At 40.3% G+C, this 26326-nt stretch overlaps 1 protein-coding gene across 4 annotated transcripts in view; it reads right to left on the minus strand.

Annotated features, from left to right (window-relative positions):
* Positions 1 to 3160: 3160 nt before the first annotated feature.
* Positions 3161 to 26326, minus strand: part of LOC126299391 (caspase activity and apoptosis inhibitor 1-like) — a 200820-nt gene continuing 177654 nt past the window's right edge. For all 4 annotated transcript variants that reach the window (XM_049991264.1, XM_049991263.1, XM_049991265.1 and 1 more), the window contains 2 exons: positions 24878 to 24978; positions 3161 to 4220 (listed from right to left, as the gene is read on the minus strand). In XM_049991264.1, coding sequence (XP_049847221.1) covers positions 3292 to 4220; positions 24878 to 24978 — 1030 coding nt within the window. In that variant the 3' untranslated portion in view covers positions 3161 to 3291. The remainder of the gene's footprint in view (positions 4221 to 24877; positions 24979 to 26326) is intronic.

Genomic DNA, 26326 nt, shown 5'->3' on the forward strand with positions numbered 1-26326 from the left:
CTTTAAATCGGCTGCACTGCAGGTGTGTTATTTTTCAGTGGTCCAAGGTTTGTCAACAAGAATTCCAAATTTTCAAAACTTGCCTAAGTCAGCCCCTTATTTAAATATGCACTAGCCTCAGTTGGCATTGGTTTCAGCAATGGATACCTCTCCTTACTGCATCAGGGCAGCACTTTCCAATAGGTTCTGAAAAGCCTGTAGTGTTCATTTCAAAACCTTAACTCTAGCTCAAGAACACTAGCCATATTTTCCTTTACAGAAATAAGTTTCATTTACACACTGATACCAAACTTTTGCTGTCTTTATTTGGACCCAAGAGTAAACTGCCGGGACAGATGGCTTGTGGTCTTCATCGACGGGCTTTGTACTCATCCAGCTACCAGTACTCTGTACATTACCACCCTTGCCATCAACATTCTAACGCAGATGCTCTCCTCTCTCCACAGTTCCTATGGGTCAATACTTGGAATTTGACAAACAGGAAACTGCATGTTTTAGATTGACTCCCATATTGGCAGTCTTTGAAGGATTTCTCAATAAAGTCTAGACATGTCGCAGCTGCATAGCTGAAGAATCCCCTGTAGCATGGTATTTTCCAGCATGTTCAAGCAGGACAGCCTGAGCACTGCTGGGCCTCTAATGATTTTTCGCATGAAGCCACCAGCTCCAGATTTCCTGAGGTATCCCGCTTCCTGGTGGAGGACGACTGTTGGATAGATGGGTCCATAATTCTCCAGCACTGCATGCTGCAGCTCCTTCATCGCTCTGCAGGAGGACCTCCCCTATGAAACAATTTGTTCGCCATTATGTGTACTTCCCACGAATCTATGTCTACATAACATAGGTGGTGTGCATTTGGGTGACCTGTAAGGCACACCAACCAACATCTCTTCATTCATATTCCCCTCAGCTGGTATCCTCTTGGCAATGGCATGTGGATTTTACCGCACCTTTCACACATCTCTTACATCCATCCAAGGCTCATTTTTGTTAATCATTTCTCCCACTTCCCCTATGTTGTCACATTGTAGCATTCAATGATGACAATGATGATCACTACTACCAACAGAACTGTCAAGGAAACATTTTATATTGGACCTTTGTCACAGATAATGGCCCAAAGTTTAAGGCAGCTGACTTCCAGCAATTCTGCACCTGTAATGGCATTGAACCTGTCACTCCTACTACATTTCACCAGCCTCCAATGATCTGATGCTACGTTTTGTCCACACCTTTAAGACCCAAATGTCAAAGGATAGGAGGACAGCCACATCCAAGCTACCTCTTAATGCTTTCCAAGATTCTCACAGTGTGACATACATCCATCCATCGCTGAAGTCTGGAGAAGTGTCTGCAAAAGCATTTACATCTGATGCTGCTCAACCTTTAATACTGATGTCTGCTTGAGTTGAAGAAACAATGCGATTTTGCGTGGACACCTCAATCTAGATGCGTAATTTTGGGTGGACCCATGTTGGATTCTGGAGTTAATTTTGGAGTAACAAGGCTGCCAACTGGTTTTGGTGGCAACTTTGTGGGTGTTACTCCACAAGTGTTGGAATCAGCTTTGGTTGTAGCATTTTGGCCAGATGTGTCCACTGTTCAACGTGCTACCTCAGCAGTGGCTGACTCCATGCCATGATCTCCATCTCACCAGGCATGATGGGCATTTGGTGCTGCTGCTGGTAGTCCTTGTGGACTTTGACGTGGTTCTCCAGTGGTCAAACCATCTGTGCTTCCAGCACCTCAGTCTGACCAGCCAGCTCCAGCTTCTTGACCATCTCTCCCAGCATCAATGTCCAGAAGGTGCCAGCTGGGACCACATCTGGCACCAACAAGTTGCCACCATGCCATCCTCCAATGGATCCACCAGGTCATTTTCAAGTGAAGGGGGATCTTGTAATGCTGCAGGAAGTATTAACAGATAAATCCACACTACTGATATGCCTTGTTACACCTTCATCCAGTAGGGTCACTGTGAGCTGCAAGCAGCAAAGCATCTCCAGCCAGCAGCTTAAGTGGGTTTGTCAGCCAGTCAACGTAAAGCAAAGTGACTGCAGGCCAATTTTCACTTTTTTTTGACAGATAAAAGTGACAGGATCAGTAGGTCTTATGAACCATGCATCATTTATTCTGTGTTTAAATGTATTCAATAAAGTGTAAATAAATTTCTTTGTCTAAATTGGGGAATACAAAACATTCTGCTTTCTATATTGCAAATTAGGTAAATGACACAAAACTGCTTTCTACTATTCCATATTATTTTAACTTTTGCATGAGGCTATCATGATTCACACACTCAAAAGCCTTAGCAATATCACAAAATATCCCAACTGACAATGATTTCAAATTCTAGTACATCATCTGTCAAGGCAAATATAGATTGTTCATTTGACAATCCTTTTTGACAACCAAATAGTTTCCTGTTCACCATTCTTTCTGTATTAAGTGTTTATAAATTCTATTGTATATTATCTGTAAACAACAATGAATATTTGAAACTTCACAATGCATTCTATAAACAAAAACTTTTATTGTTAGTAACACACAGTAATATGCACATTAACTTTGGTAAACAACATACAGTTGAAATTAACAGAAGCATTGTGAAAGGGAAGGGAGGAAGAATGGAATTTAATGTCCTGATGAAAACTAGGCCTTGGAGATGGTGCAAAAGTTCAGGTGGAACAATAATTGGAAGTACTTACCTTAAGAAATTTATAGAAAGCATGAAAATTTGTGTAATCTCATTGAGATTTCAATCCTGCTCTATCTTAATCCAAGTCACTGCCACCGATGCACATTTCAGGCTTAACATTGCTGCACTGTTCATGCTACACTTGATACATGGTGCTAAGCAACTAATCACATTCTAATATTCAATAAGATGCTGGCATAGTTCAGCAATGATGCAACAAATGTGAAAACATTTTATGAAGACAATGTACAAAATATGTAGTTGTTATATTAACAAAACACTTTCCAAGGTCAGTTAACAGTTCTTTGTCCAACTCCCCTGTTTTCTATTATTCCAGCATCTGTCTGTCTGTGTGTTCAAGAAATAACAGGTAAAAGTATTCCTAGTAAAATGATCATCTAATGTTACTTGTGTGATGATTGAGGAATGTGTTGTCCAGGCAATCAACAAAGCTAGTCAAAATTGATTTGAAGAGGCTATTTATTATGAAGTGGCATTAAATTATAACATAGGTAATTTTACTGATTTATCCGATTCAAGACGTATAACACAAATTCACATAAAATTAATATTTTCACAATATAATTCTGATGTTATTTTGTATTTAATGACTTGTATTCCTCAACTGTTCCTAGTATTATGGTTTCTGCTTTAATATTATCTTCTTTACATTTTTTAAGTTGTTGCGTGCGTTTAATTCTTTCACGCAGTTTTGTACACATTTTACTGGTTTCCACTACTTTATGGATATTCTTTTCTTTCACTTTTTCTGCTGATTGTGAATTTGTTTGCAGATCTTTCCTAGACAGTGAGCCACCATTTAGTGCACTAATAGTTATTTGCAATGGACCTGTATTATGGAAGACAGATTCTACTCCTGTAGAGTTATGAATACATGATGATTCTGGAGTGCTAGGAAGGCAACTGTCACACCCAACTGTTTCATTATCACCACCTTTCCCATTTCCATGTGCCACTCCTGTTGAACTGTTTTCTGGAATTTTAGATTCCAAAACTGTGTAATCACCAGATACAAGCACTGCATTGTGACCAAGTCTCTCATATACTGTAAGTTTACTTTTACAGTTTAAATCTGTTCTGCTTTTCTTACATGATGTTAGGACCACTTTAGATCCAGGTGCACATACCAAGAAAAGAGGATCTAATTCTTGATGCTTCTGGGTCACAGTCATACCATCTAAAATATTGTCTTTTCTATTGCCAAATTCAGTTGAACCAATTCCTGCGGACTTGTCACTAACTTCAGATACATTCTCTCTTTCAGCATCACACTGCATTATCAATGACCGAATTGAACGAGCTCGATGTTCGAGCTCCACAAGCTCCAACGAATCCCCACCAGGGGCATCCGAGTCAACTTCCACAATATTTAAGGCATCCTTGTCAATTGTTGAGACATCATCTGACATATCATGTTTTTTGCCACTAACTGATGCTACACTATGTGATGGTGAAGGCGTAGCCCGAGTATCCTTTGAAGTATGTAGAGAATTTGGAATTTCTGTAAAAATGGAAGAACACTAGAGTTAAAATTATTTCTTTACAAAAATATTCACAAAGAACAGATATTTCAACCCAATTTTTGTACAAACAACACTGATATAGAAAATACAAAATTGATACTAACTGTCCTCAGTGGTAGGATAGGGTGCAGACAAAAGAGGGAGGGGGTGGACTTCTGAATTTATGTCTGTCAATGCAACTGCAATTGCCAAAAGCATGAGCTTTATTTCGTTCAGTGTATCTCAATATCTCACCTCAACAACAGGATGTTGAAGGCATTTAGCCTACCAGTGGAAAAATGAATATGGTAGTGATATCAGAGGCATGGAGAACCATTTGGCAGTCATTTCGTACCAACACTAGGCAAAAAACACCTAAACTCTATTACTGCAGGGAACTACGCATACCATCCATATTTTTAAGAACCTGTGTGTAAGAATAAGGAATCAACTGACATGGGAGACCAATCAGTGACAAGTATGAGCTGAAATGTTGTAATTGGTTGAATCTTAGTATCTCTGAGATTGAAACTGCTTGTTTAAATGGCAAATGGCTCTGAGTACTATTAGACTTAACATCAGAGGTCATCAGTCCCCTAGAACTTAGAACTACTTAAACTTAACTAACCTAAGGACATCACACACATCCATGCACAAGGCAAGGTTCGAACCTGAGACTGTAGCTGTTGCGCGGTTCTGGACTGAAGCGCCCAGAACCGCTCGGCCACAACCGCTGGCAAAACTGCTTGTACATAATATATTTGAGTTTCAATTTGAGTGACATTCAATAAATATGTAGAATCTGTGGGAGACCATCTAAAAAACAACTAATAACTTGTATTTTTGATGAGTTTGCCATAAGATTTTACATTCTATTAAACAAGACATTGCAGCAGTACAAATGAACACTATCCTCAACTGAGATACCATGCTGCAATGGTGTGGCAACATTTCAACAAACTGAAATAGTGCCTATCATCTTAAGATGGCAACCAAAGTGGACCACTGAATCGTCATGTTTAGCTAAATGCAAAAACTAACAGTAACCTGATAAGAAAAAAATAAAATATGTATAGGTCTTGAGGTTAATTTAATACATTAAATCTGGTTATAATTAACTACATACAGACCGTAAGTCATGAGTATTTCCTAATCTAAAAATATGGTGAAGTACTTTCTCTTACATATCAGCTGGCAGCAACACCCAAGGAACAAGGTCTGACGTTCACATCTGACAACTTCACTAGTTTGTAGGCTTGCTGACTGCATTGCTTTAACTTCAAAAAACATTAAGTAAGGGCTAAGGCTCTAAATATTTCTGTTAACCATGTAATCAAAAGACACTGGTCTAATGAGCAGCAAAGGTTAAACATTTCATATTATAAAAAAAAATTCTGAAGCACAGAATCAACACACGATTTCCAGCTGAATAAACAAACGTAAATTACGAAAAAACAGGTTATTGCTTAGCATAGTTTGATCTCTTAGTTTTGATCTATGTTTAGTGCTTTTAATTTCTTTGGCTGTTTTTGTTTAAACAGGAGCTATGATCAAGTGTGAGTTTCACTAGCAGATGAGACTAGGGACTGCAGCCAAGTTAGTTCAGCCTGACCAAGTGAAATGAGACAACGTTGTTGTGTGATACAGTAATGAGGCAGTTGGAGAGCTGTGGCAAGTGCTTGTGCTGTGGCACTTGTAGAAAGAAAATTTCCATTGTGTCTTTCCCATGACAGGATCAAAATTGTCATGTTTTTACAAAGCAGCATCGAAAAACGAGGCAGCCAGAAGTAATATGAAGCAGTGAAGGGGCCTTTGGTCATTAAATGCAGTGATATGCTGATAGATGAAACAAAGATGATGACCGTACACTTGTCCCTCCCTTTGTAAATACAATGCAGAGGTACAAGAGAGATTTATGACAAGATTGGTAGCTGCTGCAAGCACGAAATCGGCATTGAGTCTGTCAATTCTGATGCCACAAACCAGCTGCAAGCACTAAGCATTCCCAACTACAGGGTAGTCAAAGAGCGCTGTGGCCACACGCATCATAGAGGTGCTCGAAAATAAGAAGTCGCCACCACAACTCCGTGTCAAGATGACCAAAGTGCTCCTCCATGGGTTGCCTGGATCTGTAATGAGGTGGTAGTCAAAGAAGTGCTGTTGCGTGCTGGTTTGGAGGATGTAGCAGGCAAGCTGCATTACCGGACCAACAGGAAGAAGCTATCAATATCTGTCAGAGCCATCATGGTCTCTCGGTCGCATTCTTGCTTCCCGAGCACTGGATCCTGGGTTCGATTCCTGGCGGGGTCAGGGATTTTCACCTGCCTCGAGATGACTGGGTGTGTGTGTTTTCTTCATCGTTTCATCATCATTCATGAAAGTGGCGAGACTGGACTGAGCAAAGGTTGGGAATTTGTATGGGCACTGATCACCGCACAGTTGAGCAACCCACAAACCAATCATCATCATCATCATCTATCTATCTATCTATCTATCTATCAACCTATCAGAACCATACAAATGGCAGGTGACATCTTCACATTTCAGAAGCCCCTAGTCTTCTCGATTCAAATAGAATCTCTCCCTACAGGCCTGGACCCTAAGCCCCAGTGTTTCAGGTGCCAAGAAGAGGGACATGTGGATATGTTTTTGCTGCAATGCCCTGAGATGCATCAAGTACTGAGATAAGCATGACAGCTGTGCCTATGACAGAAAGAAAGAAGCAGCTTCGACATGTGCTAACTGTGTTGGGCCGTATATTGCAAACTGGCATGGCTACCCAGCCTTCTCTTGTCACAGCTGAGCCAGGTACGAGAAGACCATGACCAAGAAGAAAAACTGTTGAAGAAGAAGGCACAGATACACAGCAGCCAATTGTGATTGGCTGGAAAATCTCAGCAGTGGCAGTGGTGGGAAGGACTGGCTGCAAGAAGAAGAGAGGGCAGTGTAGCCAGCACCTGAGAAGTAAGAGGGGGAAGCAGACGACCACCCCATTTTCTGAAGTCATCAAGAAGGCAACTGTGCACCTCGAGGCTACCGAGGCAGAAGAGGTTACTTACAAAGCTGCCTTCACAGCAGAGGCTGAGGAAGCCTCCCACCAGTTGCAGTAACAACACGCAGACCTTGTGGCCATCCTCTGTACCACAGCAGCAGCTCCCTGGAGGAAGCCGAACATCTCGACAGGAAGCAGGGCTGAACCACTGGAGCTCCCAACCAGTGGTCTACAAGGTGGAGTTGGGAAAGTCACAGCTTGCAACACTAACTACAGAGATAATGCTGGGAAACAGGCTGCAACCATGAGGGACAGCAACTCCACCCTGTCACCCCATTGACTGAGTTGTGACAGGACGCAGCAGTGGCACCAACCACAGTGTCACATGGTATCGCCACACAGATGATTGACCTCTCTATGATGATCAGATGGCAAGGACACTGGCATCGAGCTGCACAATACCTGTTACTAACATAACATGATCAGTCACAGATAGAAAGCAATTCACTACTGCTCCTACTACCAGATTATTGTAGAGGTTCTTTTTTTTTCCTCATGGCTCTTGCCATGGCACTTTTTGCCCTCTGCCCTTAAACCTGTTATTCTTCAAACATTTTTGTCCACTTTCTATCTCTCAATTGGCCCATATTACTGGGCAATCATATCTAAACGTATAGACATCACAGCCCTGCATCCTGTGATAACCTCAATTCAAATAACTAACCAATGCAGAGGTAATAGCAGAATTTTTGTTATGATTACCACGGTAGTGCAGGTGTGGAGAGACTCCACCCTTCCTGGATTACAGCCATTACTTCAATTAAGAAATAACTTGTGTGTGAAAAGCTGGATGCTGAATTGGTAAGTATCAGCCAGTTTCATATGGCTGCATCTGTGCCTGTGGTGGAGCAGCAGTAAGCGGTACAGAGCTTGGCAGTATCTCCCATTGTTTATGACATCCACACAGAATCTCGATCACCTGTTGGTGGTGGGTTGCACTCTGATGTGGGGCTCATTGCATAAAATATTGTTTGTAGAAAGTGTCAATAAGGCCTCACACTTTTACGAAACAAATCTGGTGTATTGCCTCCATATGACAGAGAGATAAGAACCAATGAGCCTCATCTCTTCTGCTTGAGCAACAGCCTCTTCTTCATTGAGATTCAGGCTGACACATAGAGGGGTGGGGTGGAGGAAATGGCTGCTGGATGCAGGCACTTGAAATATTAGGGACACAATGGTCTCTCCTACACAGTTAGTATGATGGGAGGCTAACAAAGCTGATGTACACACTGCGTGTGTCTCTTGTGGAATAGGCCATCTTGACTCAACTCAGAGCACAGGTTATAGTCAGTTGCAAATTGTCACTTATATTAGCACCAATGACGTCTGTTACTTGAGACTTGAAACTATTCCCAGTTCTTTCTGGAGACTGGTGGTAATGATGACACCAAGCTTCACTTGTGGGGTTTTAGCACTGATCAGGGTGCTCTAGTGTGGAGTCAAGTGAAGGAATTAAACTAATTGCTTTATTGTTGCAATACAAGTTTGGCTGTAAGTGTCTCAATCTCTGCTACAGGGTGAAAAGTTGTGGAGTTGCACTTGACAGTGTGTACACTATGTTCTGGAAACAACCACTCAGGTATCAGAGTGCATGTGGAATCTATACCTTTTCTTCTCCAAGATTTTCCCCCAGGTAAATACTCATTAACGGAGGACCCATTATTAAAACCCTTTAGTCATCAAATATGGCAAACGAAAATATTATGCTACAAGTTCTGCTGAAGAGACCCAGAACACCTCATCTAGATGGTTGGCTTCACGTAATGCAGCTTGCCACTCCTCCCCAAAAGCTGCATGGCTTTTGGACTCAACAACAGAATGACAGCCTTAACCAGAATTTTACACAGAGCACACCAATTTCTATGTTGATCTTCTTGGCTGCTACATCTAATATCTCATTTCTCCTAATTCTTTCATGCCCTGGTACGCATTACAATGTTACCAGCTTCCCTTACTGCTGAAACGGGAGCACTTTGTCCCACATTAATTGAAACTGGATTATTTCATCTGCTGAGTACATTTGTTCCAATGCTTATAGGACATTACGAGAATCAGAACAGATGAACTTCTTGCCTGATGATGTCTCATATGCTCCAATGCTTTCAGGATCACATACAGTTCAGCATCAAAAACTTTAAACTGATCAGGGATTCAATACCTGAAGATGCAGCCAGGGAATACCACCCAAAGCCAAAGGTATTCACTTGTTTTCAACCATGTGTGTATACTTCAGTAAGAGTGTGGCACCTGTCTACAACATTATAAAAACAGATTTAAAAATTACATTTGGACTGCACTCTTTCTTAAATATAGCTGAGTCTAAAATAATTATATGCCTCTGAAGAAGCCAAGTGGGATTTTAATTCCAACCTTATCATGAATCATCAGTATCAGTCAAAAGCATTTGTTGTTGTGGTCTTCAGTCCTGAGACTGGTTTGATGCAGATCTCCATGCTACTCTATCCTGTGCAAGCTTCTTCATCTCCCAGTACCTACTGCAACTTACATCCTTCTGAATCTGCTTAGTGTATTCATCTCTTGGTCTCCCTCTACGATTTTTACCCTCCATGTTGCCCTCCAATACTAAATTGGTGATCCCTTATTGCCTCAGAACATGTCCTACCAACCAATCCCTTTTTGTGGTCAAGTTGTGCCACAAACTTCTCTTCTCCCCAATCCTATTCAACACTTCCTCATTAGTTATGTGATCTATCCATCAGATCTTCAGCATTCTTCTGTAGCACCACATTTTGAAAGCTTCTATTCTCTTCTTGTCCAAACTATTTATCGTCCATGTTTCACTTCCATACATGGCTACACTCCATACAAATACTTTCAGAAATGACTTCCTGACACTTAAATCTATACTCGATGTTAACAAATTTCTCTTCTTCAGAAACGCTTTCCTTACCATTGCCAGTCTACATTTTATATCCTCTCTACTTCGACCATCATCAGTTATTTTGCTCCCCAAATAGCAAAATTCCTTTACTACTTTAAGTGTCTCATTTCCTAATCTAATTCCCTCAGCATCACTCGACTTAATTCGGCTACTTTCCATTATCCTCATTTTGTTTTTGTTGATGTTCATCTTATATCCTCCTTTCAAAATACTGTCCATTTCGTTCAACTGCTCTTCCAAGTCCTTTGCTGTCTCTGACAAAATTGCAATGTCATCAGCGAACCTCAAAGTTTTTATTTCTTCTTCATGGACTTTAATACCTACTCCGAAATTTTCTTTTGTTTCCTTTACTGCTTGCTCAATATACAGATTGAATAACATCAGGGAGAGGCTACAACCATGTCTCACTCCCTTCCCAACCACTGCTTTCCTTACATGCCCCTCGACTCTCATAACTGCCATCTGGTTTCTGTACAAATTGTAAATAGCCTTTCGCTCCCTGTATTTTACCCCTGCCACCTTTAGAATTTGAAAGAGAGTATTCCAGTCAACATTGTCAAAAGCTTTCTCTAAGTCTACAAATGCTAGAAACGTAGGTTTGCCCTTCCTTAATCTAGCTTCTAAGATAAGTCGTAAGGTCAGTATTGCCTCACGTGTTCCAACATTTCTATGGAATCCAAACTGATCTTCCCCGAGATAGGCTTCTACTAGTTTTTCCATTCGTCTGTAAAGAATTCGCGTTAGTATTTTGCAGCTGTGGCTTATTAAACTGATTGTTCAGTAATTTTCACATCTGTCAACACCTGCTTTCTTTGGGATTGGAATTATTATATTATTCTTGAAGTCTGAGGGTATTTCGCATGTTTCATACATCTTGCTCACCAGATGGTAGAGTTTTGTCAGGACTGGCTCTCCCAAGGCCATCAGTAGTTCCAATGGAATGTTGTCTACTCCGGGGGCCTTGTTTCGACTCAGGTCTTTTAGTGCTCTGTCAAATTCTTCACGCAGTATCGTACCTCCCATTTCATCTTCATCTACATCCTCTTCCATTTCCATAATATTGTCCTCAAGTACATCACCCTTATATAGACCCTCTAAATACTCCTTCCACCTTTCTGCTTTCCCTTCTTTGCTTAGAACTGGGTTTCCATCTGAGCTCTTGATGTTCGTACAAGTGGTTCTCTTTTCTCCAAAGATCTCTTTAATTTTCCTGTAGGCAGTATCTATTTTACCCCTAGTGAGATAAGCCTCTACATCCTTACATTTGTCCTCTAGCCATCCCTGCTTAGCCATTTTGCATTTCCTGTCGATCTCATTTATGAGACGTTTGTATTCCTTTTTGCCTGCTTCATTTACTGCATTTTTATATTTTCTCCTTTCATCAATTAAATTCAATATATCTTCTGTTACCCAAGGATTTCTACTAGCCCTCGTCTTTTTACCTACTTGATCCTCTGCTGCCTTCACTACTTCATCCCTCAAAGCTACCCATTCTTCTTCTACTGTATTTCTTTCCCCCATTCCTGTCAATTTTTCCCTGATGCTCTCCCTGAAACTCTGTGCAACCTCTGGTTCTTTCAGTTTATCCAGGTCATATCTCCTTAAGTTCCCTCCTTTTTGCAGTTTCTTCAGTTTTAATCTACAGGTCATAACCAATAGATTGTGGTCAGAGTCCACATCTGCCCCTGGAAATGTCTTACAATTTAAAACCTGGTTCCTAAAACTCTGTCTTACCATTATATAATCTATTTGATACCTTTTAGTATCTCCAGGGTCCTTCCATGTATACAACCTTCTTTCATGATTTTTAAACCAAGTATTAGCTATGATTAAGTTGTGCTCTGTGGAAAATTCTACCAGGTGTGTTCCTCTTTCATTTCTTAGCCCCAATCCATATTCACCTGCTATGTTTCCTTCTCTCCCTTTTCCTACTGCCGAATTCCAGTCACCCATGACTATTAAATTTTCATCACCCTTTAATATTTGAATAATTTCTTTTATTTCATCATACATTTCTTCAATTTCTTCGTCATCTGCAGAGTTAGTTGGCATATAAACTTGTACTACTGTAGTAGGTGTGGGCTTCGTATCTATCTTGGCCACAATAATGCGTTCACTATGCTGTTTGTAGTAGCTTACCCGCATTCCTATTTTCATATTCATTATTAAACCTACTCCCGCATTACCCCGATTTGATTTTGTATTTATAACCTCGTATTCGCCTGACCAAAAGTCTTGTTCATCCTGCCACCGAGCTTCACAATTCCCACTATATCTAACTTTAACCTATCCATTTCCCTGTTTAAATTTTCTAACCTACCTGCCCGATTAAGGGAGCTGACATTCCACGCTCCGATCTGTAGAGCGCCAGTTTCCTTTCTCCTGATAACGACATCCTCTTGAGTAGTCCCCGCCCAGAGATCCAAATGGGGGACTATTTTACCTCCGGAATATTTTAACCAAGAGGATGCCATCATCATTTAATCATACAATAAAGCTGCATGCCCTCGGGAAAAATTACGGCCGTAGTTTCCCCTTGCTTTCAGCCGTTCGCAGTACCAGCACAGCAAGGCCGTTTTGGTTATTGTTACAAGACCAGATCAGTCAATCATCCAGACTGTTGCCCGTGCAATTACTGAAAAGGCTGCTGCCCCTCTTCAGGAACCACACGTTTGACTGGCCTCTCAACAGATACCCCTCCGTTGTGGTTGTACCTACGGTACGGCTATCTGTATCACTGAGGCATGCAAGCCTCCCCATCAATGGCAAGGTCCATGGTTCTTGGGCGTATCCCAAAAGGCCTCACTGCTCAACGACTGTTGGAGAAGAGTTGAAGTGTTGTTTGAAATGCAGGCAAGCAATATAGTGGTAAGCCGTTTGGGGTGGGGAGTATTACATTTGTGTCACACCACAAGGAGTTGCCACTTGATGTGAGGAAGCAGCTCATCAGCCTCAGCAGAGAGGCTGAAAATGGGGCTGATCTTACGTGCCCTGATGGCCAGCCTAATTCTCTCATGGTGGGCGGCATTTAATATTTTTAAATATAATTCACTACCTGACCAATAAATCCATAATGATTAAAATTATTCTGGGTGTTTTACCATGACATCGGTATTAGTACATTATATTTGTGAAATTTTCCTGGCCCAAGAATGTAATACATTAGTCATTGTGAAAGGAAGAGTGTAGTAAAGAAGCTACCTGTGGACTATTTGGCTTTTAAGTGATTTTCAGACTGTCACCAATCACTAACAAGCTTATTTCCTATGCTCTCAGTTTTGTAATGACTAATGTATTATATTCTAGGGCCAGTCAAGTTCTACAGATATGACATATTGACATCGATCATCTGTAATAAATAGAGGCATCTTTCCTCCTCGCAAACCAGTCTTGCCCAGAGGAAGGCCACTGTAAGATGGCCAAAACATCAGTTTTATAGTTTATAATTAAAGTATTTTATACAATGATGCAGTACAATACCCAGCGGAATTATACTCATTGAGACACCAACAGTGGAAGCCTATTTAGTTATATTGTAAATCCATAGCCGAGCTGAAAAAGTACAAAGGTTTGATAAAACTCCAGCAGATAAGTTTTTCCTGCTTATCCAGCCCTGTGACTAACACATTTTGAAACATTTAGGGCTCTCAGACAGATTGCCTTCAGACTTGCCAGATGTGGCAGCCAAGGAAGATTTTCATCAAAATTAAGGACCAGAAACTGAAGGCACCCTTTTAAATTTTTCAATGGTGTCCCTCATTCTTAAAAACAGAGAATTGACAGTTAAAAAAAGGACACACACAGATTTCTCAGTCGAAAATCTCAAACCAGTTTTATCTGCCCATTCCTTCACCCTCATGTCAGAAGTAGTTGGTACTTTCTACCTGCAATGCTAGAAGATAATCTAAAAACTAAAGAAGTTATCCACAAATTGGGAGTATTAGATGTCGTTCCTTGCCGAGTGTGGTAATACTGTTAATAGCAGTTGACAATAGTGCCACACTTAAAACACTACGTTGAGTCAAACCATTCCCTTATTCAAGATGATTCAAAAAGATATTTCCAACTCTATACAGGGTGCTTCATGAGGAACAATAAATATTTAAGTAGGTAGTAGTATAGACTTATTTGAGTAAAACATTCCATATAACACATGTTCATTTTTTATTGGTTAAAGAGACATAGCCATTTACAGAGAGAAAATTTCATTTTTGTGTTTTGTTACACCAGTTGCTATGAGTTTATTTATCAACTATCATTTTTGTTTTGAAGTCAAAATTGAGAAGCTGTGCTTGAGTTAACGTAACTGAATTTTTTCATCTGTGATTGTCATTGTGATTTATTATGCAATTCTGTTGTACCTTTGAGACACATTGCACATATTTACAAATGCTGGTATAGTACCTGTATATGACTATTGTATTGGAATTGCTGCTGATCCTTGTAGAGAATACAGTAGATAATTTTTTAACGACAAGGTGCCAAATTCAAGAGTGTTTCTTCAAGTTTTCACTGAACTGCAAAAGACTGGTTGTAAGGGATACTGCTACTGATATTAGTACGATGAAGTCAGTTGCAACCTTTCTGATTTGTTAGTTCTTTAGAATATTCATAGCTGAGGATACTTTTTCCTGTGAGAAGCATTATCTTGCTGTTTTGCTCAACAATGCAAAGTGCCATTGTTTATGTGCCTGGATGCAATGTGAGGGCAGCAGTTGGTTGGGTTACACATGGAATAGTCCAATGCAATCCACACACCAAAAATATATGAACAGTTTGAAGTTGTTGATAAACATACAACAACAGTGTGTGTGTGGTGGTTAGTGTTTAACTTCCCGTCGACAACGAGGTCATTAGAGACGGAGCACAAGCTCGGGTTAGGGAAGGACTGGGAAGGAAATCGGCCATGCCCTTTCAAAAGAACCATCCCAGCATTTGCCTGAAATGATTTAGGGAAATAACAGAAAACCTAAATCAGGATAGCTGGAGATGGGATTGAACCGTCGTCCTCCCGAATGCGAGTCCAGTGTGCTAACCACTGCACCACCTTGCTCGGTATTCAACAACAGTGAGTCATTAATCAGTTTATCTTCAGCAAATTTGTGCAATGACACACAAGAACAGTGAAAAAATAGGTATCATCATTCTTACTCAGCAGTAACTGTTGAAGGGTTGCATTATTGTTTGAACAATTATTAAGGCTCCCATGAACTGTTACAAAACATAATTTGGAAACATCCACAAAGAAATGGGAAACTTGAAAGTGGAACTGATTTTAGGTGCTAATATGAGCACGGTTGGGTCTAACCACTGTTAAGAAGTGCATTACAAACTAAATAAATAAATAAAAAAGTATGAACTGTTATCCTCTCAAAGCAGCCTTTTCACTTAAAATTAGTAGTCATAAAGGCAAAAAAGGACACATTCCCATTTCAGGCAACATGGTCAGGTTTCAAATGAAGTGTGTTGCTCATTTTTGATTGTTGCAAAGAAAACTGTTTCAATTAAGGATCACCAAAATTCAGCAGATAAAGGTTACATGGTGCAATCAGTGCCCAGCAGTCAAACCTCATCTGAGCATGCAAATGAACAGTGTGTGTTAAAAGAAGACAACATTCATTTGGACAAATGTAGTCCCCCAAAAAGTACATGCAGAATTTCTATGTGTATGAGCATGCCACATACACGATATGGCAGATATTAGGTATGAATGGCCACTATCCTTACAATTTATTATAGATTCAGTACCACTGAGAAGGAAATGAAGGTACATGATTGGAACATTGTTCTTGCCTAATAGAAAATTGTTGAGTAATCCAACTAATACTGTTTACTGATGAAGCCACTTTCACTTATGACAGTATCAATAAGACTCTTAACTCACATCTGTGGACCAATGAAAAGCCACATGCCTTTGTGGAGACATTCTCACAAATGCTTCTCTGTAAATGAGTTGTCTGGTATGATAGACAATTGGTTAAGGAAATGAGCTCACAGTATTATTGCAAGAGGTTCTTTTGGTTACAAGGATGAGTATGTTCTCCCAGTATCACACTTAAGCTAGGGGGAAATTTACGAAAATCAACTTTGAACTTAATCATTTGCCTTTGCTTAATAGCTTCTGTGAGTTTTTGTTTAGGTTACATTGTTATACTTGTAACCCTGTAACTGATTGAAAAAAAGCAGGACACATATTACACTTTATGTTTTCTTCAAATTAGTCTAGATTACCACCTCCTAAAATATTTAATGTTCCTCCTAAAACATCCTTTATATAAAATGATGTAAGGAAAAAAGAACAATTGAAATACAGGGAAACATCTAAGAATGGCTGATTCATGGAGCTCTCAAATTATATTTTGACTCCTAGTAGTATCACAGGCTATCTCAAGGTCAAAGAAAACAACTATTAGGTGACATGTACAGGAAAGCCTGTTGTATAGTCACTTCCAGGGTCAGATTATCAATGCTGAATTGCTATTTTTTGGAAACATTTTGGGGAAACAACATTCAGTTTCACAACTGTACTTAGAAAAACAGTCTAGGTTACATAAATAAATGTGATGTGTGTGATCTAGACTCTTTTTTCTAAGTATGATTGATATATGTTCAACTCACACTGAAAGCAAATAAGAAACTGCCTGGACTCCAAAATCCAAACATGGCAGCAGTTGATCATCCACAGTAGGGTTTTTCCCATGCAACTACGAGAGTAGCATTATGATGGATACTAGGATTTGTATGGCCCCCTCCAGATTTCAGAAAGGATGATTAAAATGGGTTCTCTCCATGAGTTGTGAAACTGCCCTCATCAAATTAAAATGGGCTAGGAGAATTTCTTTGCACTACTTGTGAGGTGCCATACCATGCTGTAATTGATCCTATCAAGACCAGGTGATATGTCATGAGCCACAGACAATGATGACAAAGACAGACAATGACAGACAATTACTCCACTAGGAGACAGACTGTCTTCATAGCTGACTGAAGACTGTGTGGAATGTGATCTAACTACAAATTTTTGTTCTGTTCTTGGTGTCCAATTGAAGAAAACATGTTAAACTGCTGTAAACTGAATTTCAGGAACTGCTCTAACAATGTAAGCTACACACTTTTTAGCTAACTTTGACTGTTTTCCATATTTATTGTCACTATATACGACATGATGACCAGTTCCAATTTTCACACAAAATAGTTGTTTACAGGCAGACACATTCAAATTCCTACAAAACAGTTTGACAATCACAGTGCACTTTTACCTAGAAAATCTCACAGTTAAATATCAAAGTTGGCTTCTGATTACACAGTTAGTGGCAACATTAAGTTGCAAGATGATAGATATTAATGCACAGAAATATTTTCAGTTGACATGGAAAATTAATACAATATATACAGCTGATAACTTTGAAGTACTGCACAATCACTGATTAGGTGTGAATTAAATTTTGATGATAGCGATTCACAAAGATACGGCAATGTCAATGACTTCATGGGATTTTCACAGAGATGTCAGTATGTTACGAGTGGAATTTGGACTTTGTAACATTATTACATATACTGATATACATACTGCTTATTTACTAGCTCGCCCGGGAGTGACTATTTTGGGGTGCAGTGTGCCACATAAAGATGGGAGTGAACATATTCTGATTCAGAAACAACATTTTGGTTTGAAAAGTGACTAGTTTAAATTTTGCTAATTCAGATGGGCTATATGTTATGATGATAATTTTGTTTATAAAATATGAAGCAGTTTATAAAAATGCAATCTACACTCCTGGAAATTGAAATAAGAAAACCGTGAATTCATTGTCACAGGAAGGGAAAACTTTATTGACACATTCCTGGGGTCAGATACATCACATGATCACACTGACAGAACCACAGGCACATAGACACAGGCAACAGAGCATGCACAATGTCGGCACTAGTACAGTGTATATCCACCTTTCGCAGCAATGCAGGCTGCTATTCTCCCATGGAGACGATCGTAGAGATGCTGGATGTAGTCCTGTGGAACGGCTTGCCATGCCATTTCCACCTGGCACCTCAGTTGGACCAGCGTTCGTGCTGGACGTGCAGACCGCGTGAGACGACGCTTCATCCAGTCCCAAACATGCTCAATGGGGGACAGATCCGGAGATCTTGCTGGCTAGGGTAGTTGACTTACACCTTCTAGAGCACGTTGGGTGGCACGGGATACATGCGGACGTGCATTGTCCTGTTGGAACAGCAAGTTCCCTTGCCGGTCTAGGAATGGTAGAACGATGGGTTCGATGACGGTTTGGATGTACTGTGCACTACTCAGTGTCCCCTCGACGATCACCAGAGGTGTATGGCCAGTGTAGGAGATCGCTCCCCACACCATGATGCCGGGTGTTGGCCCTGTGTGCCTCGGTCGTATGCAGTCCTGATTGTGGCGCTCACCTGCACGGCGCCAAACACACATACGACCATCATTGGCACCAAGGCAGAAGCGACTCTCATCGCTGAAGACGACACGTCTCCATTCGTCCCTCCATTCACGCCTGCCGCGACACCACTGGAGGTGGGCTGCACGATGTTGGGGCGTGAGCGGAAGACGGCCTAACGGTGTGCGGGACCGTAGCCCAGCTTCATGGAGACGGTTGCGAATGGTCCTCGCCGATACCCCAGGAGCAACAGTGTCCCCAATTGGCTGGGAAGTGGCAGTGCGGTCCCCTACGGCACTGCGTAGGATCCTACGGTCTTGGCGTGGATCCGTGTGTCTCTGCGGTCCGGTACCAGGTCGACGGGCACGTGCACCTTCCGCCGACCACTGGCGACAACATCGATGTACTGTGGAGACCTCACGCCCCACGTGTTGAGCAATTCGGCGGTACGTCCACCCGGCCTCCCGCATGTCCACTATACGCCCTCGCTCAAAGTCCGTCAACTGCACATACGGTTCACGTCCACGCTGTCGCGGCATGCTACCAGTGTTAAAGACTGCGTTGGAGTTCCGTATGCCACGGCAAACTGGCTGACACTGACGGCGGCGGTGCACAAATGCTGCGCAGCTAGCGCCATTCGACGGGCAACACCGCGGTTCCTGGTGTGTCCGCAGTGCCGTGCGTGTGATCATTGCTTGTACAGCCCTCTCGCAGTGTCCGGAGCAAGTATGGTGGGTCTGACACACCAGTGTCAATGTGTTCTTTTTTCCATTTCCAGGAGTGTATAATGAAACCATTTTATACATTTGCATTGGGAAATTCATGTGGAATTTTTAGATTTATAATCATAAATGCAAATTCTTAATTACTGGATCATTCAATTAGTGAAAGGTGTCATCTGATTTAGAAAAACTGGGCAACAGAAGTCCTGCTGAAATCTGGAGTGTAACAGGCATAATGGTACCAATGGTGAAAGTAATTGAGAGTGTATTCAGACATTGATAACAATTATCTATCAAGTTAATTATTTGAAGGGAAATCAAATTATGTTACTATAAAGTCTGGAAGCCTGTCTTTCTAATGTGTGATGTAAATATAACTCGATTGATTAGCTCAAAAATTTCCTATCTCATACTGTACTAAAGTTTTAATTTGTTAATAATTTTAGTTAACATGGTTTTCAGCAAAATTAATTACACTAATGAAATCAGAACATTGAACAGAAAAGTCTAAGTAATGAATTTGAGTGAGGCAAAGTCTACTTAAAATTTTGATCAATTCAAGCCCATATTACACAAGGATTTCATAGATACGTGAATAAAAAGCTAAAATTAGTGAAAGAACATTTATCAAACAGGAGTGAAATAAGAGCAAATGGGAGGTTCCAACTATCTTGGTTACATGTGAAATGGATGCTTTAGCAGCATGGTGGATCATTTTTGCGGTGTGATCCAATAAATCATAAATGTTGACATTGTGTTGTATAGTTTGCATTACTGAGCACCCATAATGGGAGTTTACTTTTAAGCAATCTTCTGTCTGCCAAGTGAACTGAGGCTGTCAGGTTCAATGCAATCCAAGTCATCGGAGAGATACGGGCGACGGGGGAGGGGGGGCTGAAGAGTATACTGAAAAAATGATGGCAATGAATGGCGCCACAGTAATACTGAAGCCTGTGTGCTGCCCTGCATCCAAAAGACAAGACTCTCTATCAACAAGAAATTCTCAACAACTCCACTCTGACTCTTGTGACACTGGAATCCTAAACCACACTGTGTGAATTAATATTCCCACACAGGGGAAATGAGGAGGGGAGCTGTGTGATTAGGCCTGTGGGGGCCTCATAATCTACTACCTGATGAGAGAGCGGAAAGAGGGAACACATAATGATCCTGTGTATACTGTTGCAGTAACTGCTCATATGTTAGAGGTAAGAGGGACAGTAGAAAAATTTTGTGTATCAATACTTGAGTTGGTCTGTTGAGTTGCTGCACACTCTACAATACTGACAACTGTGGTCATTTACAAGTGTCTGGAGGGATTTTAATGAAGTAAAAATTAATTTCAGTTGTAAATACACTATCTGATCAAAAGTATCTGGACACATGGCTGAAAATCACTTACAAGTTCATGGTGCCCTCCATTGGTAATGCTGGAATTCAATATGGAGTTGGCCCAACCTTAGCCTTTATGACAGCTTCCACTCTTGCAGGCATATGTTCAATCAGGTGCTGGAAGGTTTCTTGGGGAATGGCAACCCATTCTTCAAGGAGTGCTGCACTGAGGAGAGGTATTAATGTCTGTCGAAGAGGCCTGGCATGAAGTCTGTGTTCCAAAACATCCCAAAGGTGCTCTACAGGATTAGGTCAGGACTCTGTGCAGGCCAGTCCATAACAGGGATGTTATTGTTGTGTAACCACTCTGCCACAGGCCGTGAATTATGAACAGGTGCTCAATCGTGTTTAAAGATGCAATCGCCATCCCCGAATTGCTCTTCAACAGGGGGAGGCAAGAAGGTGCTTGAAACATCAATGTAGGCCTGTGCTGTGATAGCACCATGCAAAACAACAAAGGCTCCAAGCCTCCTCCATGAAAAACACGACCACACCATAACACTAACACCTCCAAATTTTACTGTTGGCACTACACATGCTGGCAGATGATGTTCACCAGGCATTTGCCATACCCACACCCTGCCATTGGGTCACCACATTGTGTACCATGATTCATGACTCCACACAAAGTTTTTCCACTGTTCAATCATCCAATGTTTATGCTCCTTACACCAATTGAGGCACTGTTTGGCATTTACTGGTGTGATGTGTGGCTTATGAGCAGTTGCTCGACCATGAAGTCCAAGTTTTCTCACCTCCCATCTAACTGTCATAGTACTTGCAGCAGATCCTGATGCAGTTTGGAATTCACATGTGATGGTCTGGATAAATGTTTGCCTATTACACATTTCGACCCTTTTCAACTGCCAGCAGTCTCTGTTGGTCAACAGACGAGGTCTGCCTGCATGCTTTTGTGCTGTATGTGTCCCTTCATGTCTCCATTTCACTATCACATCAGAAACAGTGGACCTAGGGATATTTAGGAGTGTGGAAATCTCACATACAGATGTATGACAAGTGACATCCAATCACCTGAGCACATCTGAAATCCGTGAGATCTGCGGAGCGCCCCATTCTGATCTCTCACAATGTCTACGGACTACTGAGGTCACTAATATGGAGTATCTGGCAGTGGTAGCAGCACAATGCACCTAATATGACAATCTTCTGTTTTTGTGGGTGTGCAGGTACTTTTGATCATGTAGTGTAATTATTTCTTTTATTGCACAACTGCTTTTGGAAGCTTAAAGCTCCATCATCAGGTTGCACCAACTGCGAACAAGAGGAGGACGTGCTAGTTTACGAAAACTATGGGACTCACATTCAGAAAACAAAGTAAAGCTATGAAAGGTTGTATTATGCACGTAATTAAAAAATTGTAAGTACGTGCCAGTCTAGCCAGTCTGTCACAGGGGATCAAACAAACATCAAACAACACATGGAGCTGAAACAGATGCTAACACAGATGGAGGGAACTGGGTACAAATTGAGAACAATAATAAATAAGTAACCACACTCATGAATAGGTACAGCACACAGGGTGCCCGCCTTGACAGCCGACAAGAAACTGAACAGTGCAGTCTCCTGACAAACTAGTTGCACTCGGCTGTGTTGTTTTATCTCTTGTCTATTTTGTGAGCCACACACATGTAAGCTGACAGACCTGCCAGCTCTGTATTCCATATATTCAGGCATTGTTCTACATTTCCCCATCTCATTGGTCCCTATGCTTGTCAGAGGCACCGCCAGATCCAGTTGATTTGCCAGCAGTTTGAGTGTGGTTTATTATTATTATTATTATTATTATTATTATTATTATTATTATTATATCTTTCCTTTCTCAGACATTATGTCTGGTTAAAATGGAAAGTGATGTGGACCTTTATCATGTGTGACTTCCTTTTAACTGTACGGTGTATGTTACATTACATTTAGGAACTTTTGGGTAATTGAACATTTATCAATAATTACAGATTTCTGCAGTTGTATATATATGTTTGGATGTAGCTGTATTGTGTTGATGTACTGGTGGATATTGTGTGGTATGACTCCTGTAGTTGATAGTATAATTGGTATAATGTCAACTTTATCCTGATGCCACATGTCCTTGACTTCCTCAGCCAGTTGGATGTATTTTTCAATTTTTTCTCCTGTTATCTTCTGTATATTTGTTGTATTGGGTTTGGATATTTTCATTAGTTGCATTAATTTCTTCTTTTTATTGGTGAGTATGATGTCAAGTTTTATTTGTTGTATTGGGTTTGGATATTTTGATTAGTTGCATTAATTTCTTCTTTTTATTGGTGAGTATGATGTCAAGTTTGTTATGTGGTGGTGTTTTACCTGTTATAATGGTTCTTTTCCAGTATAATTTGTATTCATCATTCTCCAGGACATTTTGTAACTTTACTTCTTATGTACAGAATGAAAAACTGGTACTGGTGCACAGTGTAACCACTGTGTAATGAAACAGCCTTAAAACTACTTTTAGAAGAATGTATTAACAGTGTCTACTGCTCCTTTTTATAGCTAATTTGAAATTCATTAATCAAACCAGAAGTATCTGAGAAATACGCTATTTAATATGCAACCTGTCATATGGGCACTGATGGAAGTGTTTACCTGCAGGTGACAGTAAGCTGGGCAGGGCAATTATAACGCTGAGTTCAACCACTGTCGACCTCACCTTGCACCTTGTGCTGTGTGCTATTTCCATGTGCTCAATCATCATCAGCCACCTGAACTTGCCATGGGTTGTGTTCATCCTCATGCACATCTCTATGATGTACAGACATTCTTCTTCCCTGCAGATAGACTCACATGGTGAGTTTTATTTTCTTGCTGAAGGGTTCTGTCCCCCCGTCTTCTTGTCACACTATTGTGGGTCTACACAGTACCTCATGACAACAGTGCGTTTAGCGGCATTGTCACACCTGTGCAGGTACTAAATCATGAATCATTATTTTTGAAACCTAGATAAAATGGCTCCTCTCTTCCTCTCTTTTCCTATGTTGGAGCTCTTATACACATAAAAATCTGTTCCTGCTCCAATAGGTTCTTTCCAACTAAGCAGTTCATCTTTTTCATTTTTGCTTCTAAATTGCACAAAGTGCAACAAAACTCACCAGGACCTGGTTCAGCTGTAGAAAATTGGATATGTCTATAATTATTCAGGGTATCATCAAAAACTTTGTTGGCAGTTCAGGAACAGGAAGATATACTACAAGAGCAACATCACTGTAATTTTTGCTTGGCTCCCTGATATTTTCAATGCATATATGGAATACCTCATGCAGCAAAATGACTTATCATGATCAAATTTATTTTCGAAGTATGAAAAACATACTTTCTTTATGAAATCTGTAATGTTCCTCAATATTTCTTAATCATAAACTCACCTAAAATGTAACAAAAGTAGTTGTGGCAGCTTTATCAATGACTAGCCATTGTGAACTTCACAGGCACTAAAAGTAAGGGAAGTGCTAAGCTGTTACAAAATGAACAGTTGTAAATAAAGGACAAGAGCTACAGGGTTTGCGATAGTAATTAAGATACATACTAAGCAGGGCAACTGCTTTCATAAGTTTCATCTTCATATTATTAATTGAAATAATATCCGAAATATATAGTGTTAAAATGAGTAAAGAGTGCATTTAAAAAAAAAATGTGGAGTTTTAATTGTACAAAAGTGTCTAGTGACACATTTTTTTGCAATCATATTAGGATTCATTGCACTAAAACCCACAAGACAAAGCCTTTTCCTTAAAAAATCAATCCATATCTGTTCTGTGTAGTCAATATGGGGAAATAAGTACAGTACCGAATCTTACCTAACACCCATCAGCATGACTATTATCAATTCCCAAATAATTCCAATTACACAACATTAGCAAAGCATTTTCAAATATTATTTTGTTGCAACGGCACTTCAGCTGCACGGCAATATAAGCCTACTTTATCAACAACTAGCAGCATCATGTGCAATATATACATAAACTATTAAAAGATTTTGCAATAGTCTGTTGTAATTATTCACAGCTGTGTCTTGTACCTCACATTGTGATAAATCACCTTCACATTCAAATAAAAAATCTGATGAGTGAACACTAACACATGAGGAATTTATTAGCAGCAGAATTTAAACACGTCCTTAAGTATTTTGAACAACACATACCTTTAAGCAGATGACTCACTTCCTCCTCAGAGATTCCTATTTCTAGGATGTCTTTATTCCTCGAATCGGTGCTAGTGATAGTGTCTTCCCAGTCAAAAGCCCTGTAAAACAGATAACTGTGCAGAATACACCACACAACATCTCATCATGCCAAAAATATAACTAAATAAAATTGAACAGTGCATTTGGATCAAATATCTGTGAAAATAATGACTCCAAATATATGAAGTTATCTCAAATGTAGTCATGTTTGCCTGAAAATGAATTACGGAAATGGAAATCCCATTAGCCATGTATCGTGAAATAATCTTTACAGAGAAAAACAACATAGCAGACAACATTCATCATGTTTTCTGTGCAAAGGTGTTGCATATCAATGGTGATGCATTTTTGAAAAAGGAAGGAAGATTAGAATTTAATGTCTTGTTGACATCGTGGTCATAGCACATGAGGCAAGACATAGGAATACAAAAGGATGGGAAAGGAGATTAGATTTGGCCTTTTCAAAGGACTCATCCCAGATTTTGCTGGGAACAATTTAGGGAAATCACGGAAAACCTAAATCTGATTGGCTGGATGGGCATTTGAACCATCATCCTGCCTATAAGGTAACAGATGCTGAGGGCATTCAAAGGAGCACTTGTTTCTAAATGCGTGCATCTGGCAGTATGGGTGGCGATAGTCCATCCCAGAGGATGGAGCTTAAGCACAGCTGCTGGCTTCCTGGTAAACAGTGAGGCATGAGAAACACTTGACATGCAGTGAATTTCCCTGTTGCCAAATACAACACATACACATGCATGGAACAGAAGGGGTGTCCTGGTGAGAATACTAACTAAAATAAAATATCATGAAAAGTAACCACTTCGCTGCTCTTATAATTTATTTAATGATCAGTTTTGTTTCATAAAAGCTGAATCATCAGGTTAAATATGGTGAATGGTGACATTAAAGTTGCAACATGGACAGGACTGAGTTTCTTTGTCTATTAATAGATGAAACAATTAGTGGATTGTCAGATAAAGTCACAGACAAGGAACATTCACCCCCATCGGTGTTGCAACTTTAATGTCATGGCTCACCATATTTAACTTGACGATGTTTCATCTAGGCTACAAAACCAATCATTAAATAAATTGTTTACAAGAGCAGCCAAGCAGTTATTATTCAAGATGTCTGCTTATGGCTGTGGTTGTCCCTCGTACGAGACAGTGTGACATAAAATATGTCTATGCAAAAATTTTGGATATTTAGTGTCACACAACTCAGTAATGCTACATTAACTCCAGCAGACTGAGCATGATAATGTGATGAGTCCATCACTGCTTACAATATTTTTATATGCCAAACACTACACAAGTTGAGCAACATTAACATATGTCATTTCTATTAATTCCTTAACTGATTAATTGTAGGAGAATCTAAGAGCTTACGACCTCAAATGAGGTG

Source organism: Schistocerca gregaria, chromosome X, assembly GCF_023897955.1.
Source record: "Schistocerca gregaria isolate iqSchGreg1 chromosome X, iqSchGreg1.2, whole genome shotgun sequence".
Taxonomy (NCBI): Eukaryota; Metazoa; Arthropoda; class Insecta; order Orthoptera; family Acrididae; genus Schistocerca; species Schistocerca gregaria.